Raw genomic sequence first — 13,998 nt, forward strand, 5'->3', positions numbered from 1 at the left:
TGGGGGTCACACCTCCCTGCTCTGGGTCTGGTGCTGCCCACAGTGGGGGACAGGTCTGCGCTCTCCAGCTGGATCTGATGGCAGCAGGAGGGAGGGACCTGGAGCTGCAGGAGGGTTTCTTCTCCTGAAAACCTGCTCTGTGGTGTCTCCTCCCGAAAATCTGAGGCACCTCCAACACCCTCAAGGCACTGCTGGGGTTTGGGGGTGATTTACAGGTGGGGAAAAGCAGAATCCTTGGGAAAGGGGTGCCCAGGGCAGCCTGGGAGCTCTGGAGCCTCGAGCTGTGTGGACCAAGGCGTGGTGTCCAGAAGGTGACCACTGGAGTGGCCCCTGGGAGCATCCCAGCTGGATGGGGAATGTGGCTCCTTGTGCTCAGCCCTCCCCCCTTTCTCTCTTTGAACAGGTAAAAAAAGCGGAGCCCCCGAAAACCGCAACAAAGGTAACGCCAGCCTCTCCATCCTTTGAACCAGCACCACACTAACTACCAAGCATTCCTCCTTCCTTCCTTCCTCCTTCTTCCTTCTCCTCATCAGTCTGTGCTCTTTGCTGCTCCGGCGGGACTCTCGCCTCGTTTCTCCAGGACACGGTGCAAAGGTCCCGTGGTGTCCCCAAAACCCCACCCCAAGGCAGTGATGCCTTGCTGGGACTACCCAGAAACAGAGGCCAGACAGAATTAAGGGGATAAAAAGCAGTTTTGTTTATTGAAGGGCCTTCAGACCCCAAAACCCCACCCCAAGGCAGTGATGCCTTGCTGGGACTACCCAGAAACAGAGGCCAGACAGAATTAAGGGGATAAAAAGAAGTTTTGTTTATTGAAGGGCCTTCAGGTGCATTTAGGGCAGATGGAGCCCGCCCAAAAATGGACCACGGGTTTTCACACTTTGGTAAGTTTGGTCCATTTGCATATTGGGGGTTAATTTTCCAATTACAGCTTCAGGTAATGAAGTCATTGACCCCAAGTTTGCTCCCCCAACTCACTTTTGTTTCCATCCCTCAAGGCCTGAGGCAGTGAGGTGTTGTTGATTCCCAGGCCTGGAGAGGAATGGTTTTGTAAAAATGGGAGAGCAGTAGCTCACACTGGATATGGAGTTTAGAGTTCTACTATAAATGGATTATAAATGTATGAAAATATAAAAGCTAAAATCCTAAGGCATCACTGGGATGAACCTTCCCATTGTTCCTGCCTTTTCACACTTTGGTAAGTTTGGTCCATTTGCATATTGGGGGTTAATCTGCCAATTACAGCTTCAGGTAATGAAGGCATTGACCCCAAGTTTACTCCCCCAACTCACTTTTGTTTCCATCTCTCAAGGCCTGAGGCAGTGAGGTGTTGTTGATTCCCAGGTCTGGAGAGGAATGGTTTTGTAAAAATGGGAGAGCAGTAGCTCACACTGGATATGGAGTTTAGAGTTCTACACTAAAGAACTGCAGGACTATAAATGTATGAAAAGATAAAAGCTAAAATCCTAAGGCATCATTGGGATGAACCTTCCCATTGTTCCTGGGTGGGGAAAAGCCATTTTTCAGGGAGGAAAAGGCTCTTCAGCAGGACTTCAGCAGAGCATCCCTTTCTTGGGATACCTCCATGAGTCCCAGCAGGGATTTGGTGGTTTAAAGCTGTCCCTGCAGGGGTTTGGTGTTCAGGGCAGAGCTGGGGGTGCCCTCCTGGCATTCCTGGGATGAGATCTCCCCCGGGGCCTGGCCCACGGGACGCTTGCACCCTGTCCTGCCATGGCCTCGACTCCGTGAGCGTCTCCTCGCCAGTGTTTCTCACCCTGTTCTTTGCAGGCTGTGGAGGAAGCCCCATTTCTGCACCTCTCTCTCTCCACCCCTCTCTCTGTTTCTGTTTCTCTCTCTGTTTCTCTCTCTCTCAGCAGTTTGAGTTGCCCTCCTTGCCGTCAGGTGTGTCCGGGTGCTTTGTTGTGTCCGTGTCGGGTCTCGTGTCACCGTGGAGCTTCCTCTCTGGAGCTGCTCCGGGGTGGCCTCCAGCCCAGGAGGGGACAGGTCCCGGGGTGGCCCTGGGGCCACTGCTGCTCCTCCAGCTCCAGTGGCTCAGGAGGAGCCTCTGGTGGGCTGCCCATCCCTCTGCAAAGCTTCCAGGCTTGGGTTTACCCTTCCAGCCGGGTTAGCCCAGGTTTAGGAACGGGAAGCCGGGCTGTCTCGGGTCCCAGAGGCGTGGTGGATGGCTCCAGGCTGGGACTGGAGGATTCCTGGCTCCCTGCTCTTCAGTCTCCATCCCAATTTCTAACCCTCCCCTCCATCTCACCCCCTCCGTCGCTTCCCTGGGCTGCCCACAGGGCACTGCAGAGGTGGCACTGGGGGACCTGGGGACACTCATCGAGGGACTGGGGACACTGGAGCATCTCTGGGCTCTTACCAAAGCGCTCCCAGTCCTCTGCAGGCTTAGAGGCTGGAAGAGACCCCAAAATCTGGCCTAGAGGGTCTGTTGCCTAGAGAGTCACCTCTGAGGATCCCTTATCCGTGGGCAGGGGGTAGAGGATGGCAAAGCACCCCGGAGAGAGGTGGCAGGGCCCTGGACACGGAGCTTCCATGTGCTCGGACGCGTGTGTGCTCGGGAGTGGTTCTTGTCCTGGATTTCTCTCTCTCTCTCTCTCTGCCACCACCATCCTCCTCAGTGGTGTCCTCCAGGCTGGCCTGGGTCTCTCCTGTTCACACGTGGTGTCTTCTTTTGCCCCCTGGGCTGTAGCTAAAACTCAGGATGGTGTGGCCTTAGAGATCCAGCCCCTGAAGAGCCAGGAGGGGGTGGAAAACGAGGAGAAGGAGAAGAAGAAGGTGAAGGTGCCCAAGAAGGAGAAGTCGGTGCTGCAGGGGAAGCTCACGCGCCTGGCGGTGCAGATTGGGAAGGCAGGTGAGTGACAGTGACAGTGACAGTGACCCCAGAGCTGCTGGGGAAGGGCTGTCCCTGTCCCCAGTGTCCCCAGAGCTGGGGAGGAAGGACTGACCCTGTCCCCTGTGTCTCCAGAGCTGCTGGGGGAGGGCTTTGCTTGTTCCCATTGTTCCCAGAGCTGGTGGAGAAGGGCTGACCCTGTCCCCAGTGTCACCTCTCTTCATCCTTGTCCCCTTTCCTGGTGTCCCCAGAGCTGGTGAGGAAGGGCTGACCCTGTCCCCAGTGTCCCCTCTCATCATCCTTGTCCCCTTTCCTGGTGTCCCCAGAGCTGATGAGGAAGGGCTGACCCTCTCCCCGGTGTCCCCTCACCTCATCCTTGTCCCCAGGGCTGATCATGTCGGCCATCACCGTCATCATCTTGGTGCTCTACTTCGTCATCGACACCTTCGGGGTGCAGAAGCGGCCCTGGCTGGCCGAGTGCACCCCCATCTACATCCAGTACTTCGTCAAGTTCTTCATCATCGGCGTCACCGTGCTGGTGGTGGCCGTCCCCGAGGGGCTCCCGCTGGCCGTCACCATCTCGCTGGCCTACTCCGTCAAGGTGAGGCCCGGGCGTGAGGAGGAGGGACGGGGGTGACGGCGGCGAGGCCGGCCCTGACCTTCTGCGTGCTTGCAGAAAATGATGAAGGACAACAACCTGGTGAGGCACCTGGACGCCTGCGAGACCATGGGCAACGCCACGGCCATCTGCTCGGACAAGACGGGCACGCTGACCACCAACCGCATGACCGTGGTGCAGGCCTACGTGGGGGACACCCACTACCGCCAGATCCCCGACCCCGAGGCCATCCTGCCCAAAATCCTGGACCTCATCGTCCACGGCGTGGCCATCAACTCTGCCTACACCTCCAAAATCCTGGTGAGCTGCAGCACCAAAGCTTGGCGGTGTGCTGGTGACTTGAGAGGGTGCCCAGAGTTAGAGGAATAAAGTAGGGATTTGTTAAAATGTAGCGACAGTGACCCCAGAGCTGCTGGGGAAGGGCTGTCCGTGTCCCCTCACCTTGTCCCCTGTCCTACCTGCCCAAGGTGTATCTTCAAGGACACACCTTGGGCAGTACAAGAGCCTGGCCATGGCTCCGCCCAAGATGGACACCTGGTCATGAGTTTTCACACTTTTATAAGTTCTGCTCCACTTCCATATTGGAGTTAATTGTCCAATCACAGCTCCAGGTGATGCAGTCCCATCCTCCCAGATTGCTCTCCTCCATTCCCTGTTGTTTGCACTTTTTGGGGCTGAAGCTGCAGGGGTGTCCTTGGTTCTGGGGCTGGAAAAGGATTGTTGTGTGTGACTGAGCTGTGAGGAGAGCATGTGGAGCTCAGAGTTGTATCCTAATGCTGTACAGAATCTGGAAAATATGAGAGCTAAAACTTAAGGCCTCATTCCACCCATCATTCCATCATTGCACCCTGCTCCACGCCCGGGGTTGGCATTGCTTTTCCCTCCTTTTTGCAGCCACCAGAGAAGGAAGGGGGGCTGCCCCGCCAGGTGGGCAACAAGACCGAGTGTGCCCTGCTGGGCTTCGTGCTGGACCTGAAGCAGGATTACCAGGCTGTGCGCAACGAGGTGCCCGAGGAGAAGCTCTACAAGGTCTGAAACGGAGTAGAAATTCAGCAGGGTAGAAACCCAGGGTAGAAATCCAGATTTAGGTGTCTGTAGCTGGCTAGCGTAGGTGAAATGTGCTGTTTTAACTTGTTTGGTCTGTTAACCCTGCGGTGCTCGCAAACTGCCTCAGCTAAGGAAAAAGAATGGGAACTCCAAAACTGAAAAGGGAGATAAGAGGGGCCCCTTGAACTTTGAAACAAGGGTGAGAGCCAAAGCTGAAGCTGCAAAGACACAGTGACCAGAGAGTTCTCTGTACAAGGACTAATTGCAAGTTGTAACACAAAACCAGTAAAATGAATATACGTAAACCTATTGTGAAACTCTGTGCATATGTACAATAAAGGGGGGGATAAAAAAAGGTTTGGGAATTCTCAGGAGGGTGCATGTTCTTGGATTTCCCTTTGGGAATTCCTTGGGATTTCCCTTTGGGAATTCTCAGGGGTGTGCATGGCTTTGGGATTTCCTTTGGGAATTCCTTTGGGGTGTGCATGTCTTTGGGATTTCCTTTGGGAATTCCTCTGGGGTGTGCATTCCTAGGGGGAACGACCCCCACAGCGCTGTAGAAAACACCCCACCTTTTCAGCATGTACAAGCTGTGGAGTGAGTTTGCTGCTTTTCCCCCACAAACCAGGTGTACACCTTCAACTCCGTGCGCAAGTCCATGAGCACCGTGCTGAGGAGCAGCGGCGGCGGCTTCCGCATGTACAGCAAGGGCGCCTCCGAGATCATCCTGCGCAAGTAAATCCTGCTGCTGCCCCCTCCCCTGGGGGCTGGGGGCGTGTGGGGAAGCCTCGGGGAAAGGGGGTGTCCGGATGGGGGGCCAGGAGTGGTTTTTGGGTGGGTTTGGGGAAGTTGGAGGGAGCTGTGAAAAAGGGGATAGCCCCTTTCTGTGGGTGGGGTGCCGGGAATGTGCCAAGTGGTTTGGGAAAGCTGGAGTGGGCTGTGAAAAGGGGGATAGCCCCCAGGAACATGCTGAGTGTTTTTTAGGGTGGTTTTGGGAAAGTTGGAGGGAGTTGTGGAAGGGGGATGAGCCCATTTTGGAAGTGGGGTGCCAGGAATGTGCCAAGTGGTTTTTGGGAAAGCTGGAGTGGGCTGTGAAAAGGGGGATAGCCCCTTTTTGTAGATGGGGTGCCAGGAATGTGCTGAGTGTTTTTTAGGGTGGTTTTGGGAAAGTTGGAGGGAGTTGGTGGAAGGGGATGAGCCCCTTTTGGAAATGGGTTGCCAGGAATGTGCTGAGTGTTTTTTAGGGGGGTTTTGGGAAAGTTGGAGGGAGTTGTGGAAGGGAGATGAGCCCCTTTGGGAAATGGGTTGCCAGGAATGTGCTGAGTGTTTTTTGGGTGGGTTTGGGGAATCTGGAGGGAGCTGTGGAAGGAGGGGTGTGTCTCTTCTATAGATGGGGTGACAGGAATGTGCTGAGTGGTTTTTGGGTGGATTTAGGAAATCTGGAGGGGGTTGTGAAAAGGGAACAGCCCCTTTTTGTAGATGGGGTACCAAGAATGTGCCAAGTGTTTTTTGGGTGGGTTTGGTAAAGCTGGAGGGAGTTGTGGAAGGGGGATCTGCCCCTTTTTGTGGATGTGGTGACAGGAATGTGCTGAGAGTTTTTTGGGTGGGTTTAGGAAATCTGGAGTGGGCTGTGAAAAAGGAACAGCCCCTTTTTTATGGATGGGGTGCCAGGAATGCGACCCTGCCTCACCTCCCGGTCCCCTCAGGTGCACCAAGATCCTGGACAAGAGCGGCGAGCCGCGGGTGTTCAAGGTGAAGGACAGGGACGAGATGGTGAAGAAGGTGATCGAGCCCATGGCCTGCCACGGGCTCAGGACCATCTGCCTGGCATTCCGGGATTTCCCTGCGGAGGCAGAGCCCGACTGGGACAGCGAGAACGAGATCCTGTCTGACCTGACCTGCATCGCTGTGGTGGGGATCGAGGATCCCGTACGGCCCGAGGTGACAAATCCAACCTGTCCTGCGCTGTCCCGGCCCTCCTCCTGCTGCTCAGGGCTGTATCCCCTCGGGAACTCCAGCAATTCCCCTGTCCCCATCCCTGATGCTCCCCCCAGGAATTCCAGCAGCTTCCTCTATGCCCATCCCTGATGTTCCCCCCAGGAATTCCAGCAGCTCCCCTGTCCCCATCCCTGATGTTCCCCCCAGGAATTCCAGCAGCTCCTCTATGCCCATCCCTGATGTTCCCCCCAGGAATTCCAGCAGCTCCTCTATGCCCATCCCTGATGTTTCCCCGAGGAATTCCAGCAGCTCCTCTATGCCCATCCCTGATGTTTCCCCGAGGAATTCCAGCAGCTCCTCTATGCCCATCCCTGATGTTCCCCCCAGGAATTCCAGCAGCTCCTCTATGCCCATCCCTGATGTTCCCCCAAGGAATTCCAGCAGTTCCCCTGTCCCCATCCCTGATGTTCCCCCAAGGAATTCCAGCAGTTCCCCTGTCCCCATCCCTGATGTTCCCCCAAGGAATTCCAGCAGCTCCTCTGTGACCACTCCTGATGTTCCCCCAAAGAATTCCAGCAGCTCCTCTGTCCCCATCCCTGATGTTTCCCCGAGGAATTCCAGCAGCTCCTCTGTGCCCATCCCTGATGTTCTCCCAAGGAATTCCAGCAGCTCCTCTGTGCCCATCCCTGATGTTCTCCCGAGGAATTCCAGCAGCTCCTCTGTCCCCATCCCTGATGTTTTCCCGAGGAATTCCAGCAGCTCCTCTGTGTCCATCTCTGCTGTGGGCATTTCTCTCCCATTTTTGGACAAAACAACACCATGGCAGCATGTTCCCATGCAAAATTCCCAATCTTTGGGTCTGTGCTGCTCCAGGCTGCACCAAAGGTGGATGGAAAAAGCCAGGAAGAATCCCTGGGCTCCTGGAGCTGGTTTTCCCTCTGAGCTGTGTGCTGGGCTAATGCAATAATGCCCATTCCTGCCTCTGGATGCAGTCTGGAGCTCTCCCCCTGCTGTGCTGGTCCCTGATGAGATGTTCAGGGATCTGGCAATCTGGGAATTGCATTACAGATCCCGCGGCTGCAGAGCTCTGGAGGCTCCTGATTCGATTTGCTCATTGCTCACTCCAATTTCCTCTCTTCCCCCACTGCTCCCTGATGGATAAACCCATTAGTGGGGTGGCAGAGGATGAAACTCCTGCTTTATGGACAGCCTGGCCATGCCTTGGCACCCAGGGAGGTGACAGTGAGGTGGCACCAAGGTGGCAGCGAGGTCCCTTTCCCCTTGGGGTGGCAGATGCAGCTCCCTCACCCCTCCAGAGCCCTCTGCAGATGCTTTTAGGGACGAGGAGCTGCCTCACTCCCAGTGCCAACCCCGTCCCTGTCCCCAGGTGCCCGATGCCATCCTGAAGTGCCAGCGCGCGGGCATCACCGTCCGCATGGTGACAGGGGACAACATCAACACTGCCCGCGCCATCGCCACCAAGTGTGGCATCCTGCTGCCCGGGGAGGACTTCCTGTGCCTGGAGGGGAAGGAGTTCAACCGGCTCATCCGCAACGAGAAGGGAGAGGTGCGAGAGCTCTGCCCTGCCCGGGGCACGGAGGCTCCTGCAGCTGCAACAACCCCAGTCCTGAGGGGTTCCCAAATCCTGAGGGGTTTTCCAAATCCTGAGGGGTTTTCAGGATCTTGCTGGGTTTTCCAGATTCTGATGGTTTCCCAAATCCTGAGGGGTTTCCCAAATCCTGAGGGGTTTCCCAAATCCTGAGGGGTTTCCCAAATCCTGAGGGGTTTCTTAAATCCTGAGGGGTTCTTAAATCCTGAGGGGTTTTCAGGATCTTGCTGGGTTTCCCAGATCCTGAAGGGTTTCCCAAATCCTGAGGGGTTTCTTAAATCCTGAGGGGTTCTTAAATCCTGAGGGGTTCTTAAATCCTGAGGGGTTCTTAAATCCTGAGGGGTTCTTAAATCCTGAGGGGTTCTTAAATCCTGAGGGGTTCTTAAATCCTGAGGGGTTCTTAAATCCTGAGGGGTTCTTAAATCCTGAGGGGTTCTTAAATCCTGAGGGGTTCTTAAATCCTGAGGGGTTCTTAAATCCTGAGGGGTTCTTAAATCCTGAGGGGTTCTTAAATCCTGAGGGGTTCTTAAATCCTGAGGGGTTCTTAAATCCTGAGGGGTTCTTAAATCCTGAGGGGTTCTTAAATCCTGAGGGGTTCTTAAATCCTGAGGGGTTCTTAAATCCTGAGGGGTTCTTAAATCCTGAGGGGTTTCCCAAATCCTGATGGCTTTTCCGAATCCTGGGGGGTTTCCCAAATCCTTATGGGTTTTCCAAGTCCTGAGGGGTTTTCCAGATCCTTATGGATTTTCCAAATCCCAATGGGTTTCCCAAATCCTGATGGGTTTTCAGGATCTTGCTGGGTTTCCCAAATCCTGATGGATTTTCCAGATCCTGATGGGTTTCCCAAATCCTGCTGGGTTTCCCAAGCCCTGCTGGCTTTTCCTCATTTCCTTGCATGAGGAAGCTGCTGGGGTGCTCAGCAGTGTTTGGGGGGAACCCCCTGCCCTGTCCCAGCTGGGATTTGCCCTCTGGTGGGACAGAAGATTCCTGGGGGGGAATCACTTCCCTTTTCCTGGTCCTGCAGGTGGAGCAGGAGCAGCTGGACAAGATCTGGCCCAAGCTGCGGGTGCTGGCGCGCTCCTCCCCCACGGACAAGCACACCCTGGTCAAAGGTGGGCACTGCCCTCCCCAGGGGCTCCTCCCTGGCATTTTTCCAGCCTGACCCAGGCTGGGATCCTTCCCTTGGGGTTTCATTTCTCCTTTCCACGGCAGGAATCATCGACAGCACCGTGGGTGACCAGAGGCAGGTGGTGGCTGTGACAGGGGATGGGACCAACGATGGCCCAGCCCTGAAGAAAGCAGACGTTGGCTTTGCCATGGTAGGGCCAGCCTGGGGGTTTTCCTTTGCTCTTGGGATTGCTTCCAGACCGTGGAATCTCTATTCCAAATCTTTGGGATGGACTAAAAACCCAAAAAGGGATTTTCTTAGGATGTTGGGTTTCAGTCTGAGCTGTGCAGGGCTTTGAAAAAGGGGCTGGGAATTCCTTGGAGGTCCCAGAGCAGGGACCTGCCCTGTCCTGGTGTCTCTGCTGGATCCAGGAGAGCCACGGGAGCCCCAGGATTTGGTTTTCCCTGCAGCTTTTCACCCCAATTCCAGGCACGGTGCTGGATCAGGCTTTGGGCATTTATTTATGGTGGAAAGCTCTGGTTTGATGCTTTTTTATCCTGTCTGAAAGGAGCAGGAAAATAAACCTGTTGTTTTTAACAGGTTCCCTGTGGGTTAATTTTAGGGACGTGAGCAGGAGCTGGGTGGGGAGCAAATGAGGGATTTTTGGGAAGTGTTTTTAGGAGTGTGCTGAACATTCCAAACGCAATTCCAGAAGCAGGGAAAGCTGTTCCCCTAAACGCCATGCCCTGCAACAGGCAGGGATTTCCCCTTTGAGGTTGGATTGGGATCTGGGGAATCCGGGAAAACGCCAGGAATGGGCTCGTTTTGGGCAGGGCTTGGAATTCCTGCATGGAATTCCTGCGGGGCGAGCGCCTCGCTGTGCCGGCTCCGGGAAGCGCAGCCCGGCCGCTGTCCTGGAGGCTCTGCTGGGGATTTTTGGGGATTTTTGGGAAGCTGTGGGGCCGTTCTCAGCCCGGGATGGGGCAGAAACCTTCGGGCTGAGCTCTCCCTCCTTTGGGCTCCCAGCAGAGACACCGAGCCCGGGATGGAGCCAATCCCTGGCATGAGGAGGGAGCTGTTGGCCAGCGAATTTCCTGTCTGTTTCCCCAGCTGTTTCCAGTCTGTTTTCCAGCTGTTTTCCTGTCTGTTTTCTAGCTGTTTTCCTGTTTGTTTTCTGGCTGTTTCCTGTCTGTGTTCCTGTTTTCCCATCCATTTTCCATTTCCTGGCATTTCCCCAGCTGTTTTCGGACCATTTTCCAGCTGTTTTCCAGCTGTTTCCTGGTGTTTTCCTGGCTGTTTCCAGTCTCTTTTCCTGCCTGTTTTCCAGCTGTTTCCCAGCTGTTTCCCAGCTGTTTTCCCAGCTGTATTCTGGCTGCTTCCTGTCCATTTCCCAGCTGTTTTCCAGCTGTTTCCTGTCTGTTTCCCAGCTGTTTTCCCAGCTGTTTCCCAGCTTTTCTGCACCGTGGCTCTGTCTGGGAAAGCTGGGCTGCCTCAGCCTGTCCCTGAAGGCTCTGGAGCTCTGCTGGCCCTGCCGAGCAGGGGTTGGCTCCAGCTCCGGGGGCTTTTCCTGCTGGGCACGTCCCTGCAGAGCCAGGCAGGAGCGTCACTCACCCCTGGCTTTGTCCCCAAGGGCATCGCGGGCACGGACGTGGCCAAGGAGGCCTCGGACATCATCCTGACAGATGACAACTTCACCAGCATCGTCAAGGCCGTCATGTGGGGCCGCAACGTCTACGACAGCATCGCCAAGTTCCTGCAGTTCCAGCTCACCGTCAACGTGGTGGCCGTCATCGTGGCCTTCACCGGGGCCTGCATCACACAGGTGAGCTCACCTGGCCAGGTGGGACGTGGGGTGGGGTCATCGTGGCCTTCACTGGTACCTGAATCACCCAGGTGAGCTCACCTGGGCGGGTGGGACATGGGGGGTCTCACCTGGGTGGGTGGGACATGGTGGTGGCATCACTGTTGCCTTCATTGGTGCCTGCAGCACACAGGTGAGCTCACCTGGGTGGGTGGGACATGGGAGGTCTCACCTGGGTGGGTGGGACATGGGGGATGTCACCTTGGTGGCTGGGACATGGTGTCTGTAATCGTGGCCTTCACTGCCACCTGCATCACCCAGGTGAGCTCACCTGGGCAGGTGGGACACAGGAGGTCTCAGAGAAAAGAAGAAATATCTTGGGGGTGTTTTAGGAAGGTGTTAAATACCCAAGAGCGATTCTGGAGTTCTCTCCAGGAGGAGAGCAAAACAAAGAGGGAACAAAGGTTTATTTTGATGGCGTGACATGTTCTGTCCCCTGTAGGCTGTGCAGGGAGCTTGGAGAAAAGGAGAAATGTTCGGGAATGTTTTAGGAAGGTGTTGAATACCCCAGGGCAATTCTGGAGTTCTCTACAGGAGGAGAGTGAAACAAAGAGGGAACAGAGATTTATTTTGGTACCCAAGAGCAATTTTGCAGAGGTTTTCAGGAGGAGAGTGAAACAAAGAAGGAACAGAGGTTTATTTTGGTACCCAAGAGCGATTTTGCAGGGGTTTTTAGGAGGAAAGCAAAACAAAGAGGGGAACAAAGGTTTATTTTGGTGGTGTGACTGTTCTCCCCCTCAGGACTCCCCCCTGAAGGCTGTGGAGAAAAGGAGAAATATTTGGGAATTTTTTAGGAAGATGCTGAATACCTAAGTGCAATTTTGGAGAGGTTTTCAGGAGGAAAGCAAAACAAAGAAGGAACAGAGGTGTATTTTGATGGTGTGTCTGTTTGATCCCCCTTAGGGTTCTCCCCTGAAGGCCGTGGAGAATAGGAGAAATTCTGGGGAATGTTTTAGGAAGATGTTGAGTACCCAAGAGCGATTTTTCGAGAGGTTTTTAGGAGGAGAGCAAAACAAAGAGGGAACGAAGGTTTATTTTGGTGGCATGACATGTTCTCCCCCCTCAGGACTCGCCCCTGAAGGCCGTGCAGATGCTGTGGGTGAACCTGATCATGGACACGTTCGCCTCGCTGGCGCTGGCCACGGAGCCGCCGTCGGAGTCGCTGCTGCTGCGCAAACCCTACGGGCGCAACAAGCCGCTCATCTCCCGCACCATGATGAAAAACATCCTGGGCCACGCCGTCTACCAGCTCACCATCATCTTCACCCTGCTCTTCGCTGGTCAGCCGCAGCGCCACGGCGTCCTGGGAGGGAGGGGAGGAAAGGGGAGAGGGGAAAGGGAAAGGGAAAGGGAAAGGGAAAGGGAAAGGGAAAGGGGGGGAGAAAAGGAAAATGAAAGGGAATGAGAAAGGGGAAAAGGAAAGGCGAAGAAGAGAGAGGAAAGGGGAAAAAGGAAAAGGAAAGGAGAAAAGGGGAAGGGAAAGGAGAAAAGGAAAAGGTAAGGGAAAAAAGGAGAAGGAAAGGAGAAATGAAAAAGGAAAAGGAAAGAAAAAAAGGAAAAGGCAAGGGAGGAAAGGAAAGGGGAAAAAGGAGGTCTTTCTTGGTTTCTATTGGATTTTTTCTATTGGTTTTCTTTCTTTCTCAGTTTTTATTGGGTTTTTTTCTGTTGGTTTTTCTTTCTTTCTTTTGGTTTTTCTTTTTTTCTTGTTTTCTATTTTTTTTCTATTGTTTTTTCTTTCTTTCTTGGTTTCTCTTGGTTTTTCTATTGGTTTTTCTTTCTTTCTATTGGTTTTTCTTTTTTTCTTGTTTTCTATTGGGTTTTCTTTCTTTTGTGGTTTCTCTTGTTTTTTTCCTAATGTTTTTTTTTCTTTCTATTGGTTTTTCTTTCTTTCTTTTGGTTTTTCTTTTTTTCTTGTTTTCTATTTTTTTTTTTCCTATTGGTTTTTCTTTCTTTCTTGGTTTCTATTTTGGGACGTTTTGGTCATTCTATGTCAACAACCCTGCTAGAAAATTCATTCGGCGTAAACACGCATCCTCTTCTCAAGCTTCTCTCTGTCTTACAGAAATGCTGTAAAACCTCTCCCACATCTTCCCTTCCCCAAATCCCTTTTTTTTCCCTGCTCAGGGGAGAAGTTTTTCGACATCGACAGCGGCCGGAACGCGCCCCTGCACTCGCCGCCCACCGAGCACTACACCATCGTCTTCAACACCTTCGTGATGATGCAGCTCTTCAACGAGATCAACGCCCGCAAGATCCACGGCGAGAGGAACGTCTTCGAGGGCATCTACCGCAACCCCATCTTCTGCACCGTGGTGCTGGGCACCTTCTTTGCCCAGGTGACCCCAGCCTGGGCGTTCGGCTTTGCTCCATGGGTTGTTCCACTGAGGTGCCATGGCTCCATGGGCTGTTCCACATGGGTTATTCCATGGCTTCCACTTTTATTCCACATGGGTTATTCCATGGCTTCCCCTTTGCTCCGTGGGTTGTTCCACTGGGATTCCATGACTTCCACTTTGCTCCATGGGTTATTCCATGGCTTCCACTTTTGTTCCACATGGGTTATTCCATGGCTTCCACTTTTATTCCACATGGGTTATTCCATGGCTTCCCCTTTGCTGCGTGGGTTATTCCATGTGGGTTATTCCATGGCTTCCACTTTGCTCCATGGGTTATTCCATGTGGGTTATTCCATGGCTTCCAATTTGCTCCATGGGTTATTCCACGTGGGTTATTCCATGGCTTCCCCTTTGCTGCATGGGTTATTCCATGTGGGTTATTCCATGGCTTCCACTTTGCTCCATGGGTTATTCCATGTGGGTTATTCCATGGCTTCCAATTTGCTCCATGGGTTATTCCACGTGGGTTATTCCATGGCTTCCACTTTGCTGCGTGGGTTATTCCATGTGGGTTATTCCATGGCTTCCACTTTGCTCCATGGGTTATTCCACGTGGGTTATTCCATGGCTTC

At 53.8% G+C, this 13,998-nt stretch overlaps 1 protein-coding gene across 11 annotated transcripts in view; it reads left to right on the plus strand.

Annotated features, from left to right (window-relative positions):
- The window catches only part of ATP2B4 (ATPase plasma membrane Ca2+ transporting 4), a 58,938-nt gene that overhangs the window by 32,975 nt on the left and 11,965 nt on the right, over positions 1 to 13,998 (plus strand). For 8 of the 11 annotated variants that reach the window (XM_041422497.1, XM_041422488.1, XM_041422495.1 and 5 more), the window contains exons 7-19: positions 404 to 439; positions 2,708 to 2,869; positions 3,235 to 3,449; positions 3,525 to 3,767; positions 4,362 to 4,496; positions 5,143 to 5,249; positions 6,221 to 6,455; positions 7,840 to 8,019; positions 9,086 to 9,173; positions 9,274 to 9,380; positions 10,800 to 10,991; positions 12,097 to 12,310; positions 13,155 to 13,366. In XM_041422497.1, the coding sequence (XP_041278431.1) occupies positions 404 to 439; positions 2,708 to 2,869; positions 3,235 to 3,449; positions 3,525 to 3,767; positions 4,362 to 4,496; positions 5,143 to 5,249; positions 6,221 to 6,455; positions 7,840 to 8,019; positions 9,086 to 9,173; positions 9,274 to 9,380; positions 10,800 to 10,991; positions 12,097 to 12,310; positions 13,155 to 13,366 (2,126 nt within the window). The remainder of the gene's footprint in view (positions 1 to 403; positions 440 to 2,707; positions 2,870 to 3,234; positions 3,450 to 3,524; positions 3,768 to 4,361; positions 4,497 to 5,142; positions 5,250 to 6,220; positions 6,456 to 7,839; positions 8,020 to 9,085; positions 9,174 to 9,273; positions 9,381 to 10,799; positions 10,992 to 12,096; positions 12,311 to 13,154; positions 13,367 to 13,998) is intronic. The other 3 variants (XM_041422499.1, XM_041422494.1, XM_041422496.1) reach the window with 1 other exon arrangement.

Source organism: Onychostruthus taczanowskii, unplaced genomic scaffold (genome assembly GCF_017590055.1).
Source record: "Onychostruthus taczanowskii isolate IOZ18803 unplaced genomic scaffold, ASM1759005v1 scaffold74, whole genome shotgun sequence".
NCBI classification, from domain to species: Eukaryota; Metazoa; Chordata; class Aves; order Passeriformes; family Passeridae; genus Onychostruthus; species Onychostruthus taczanowskii.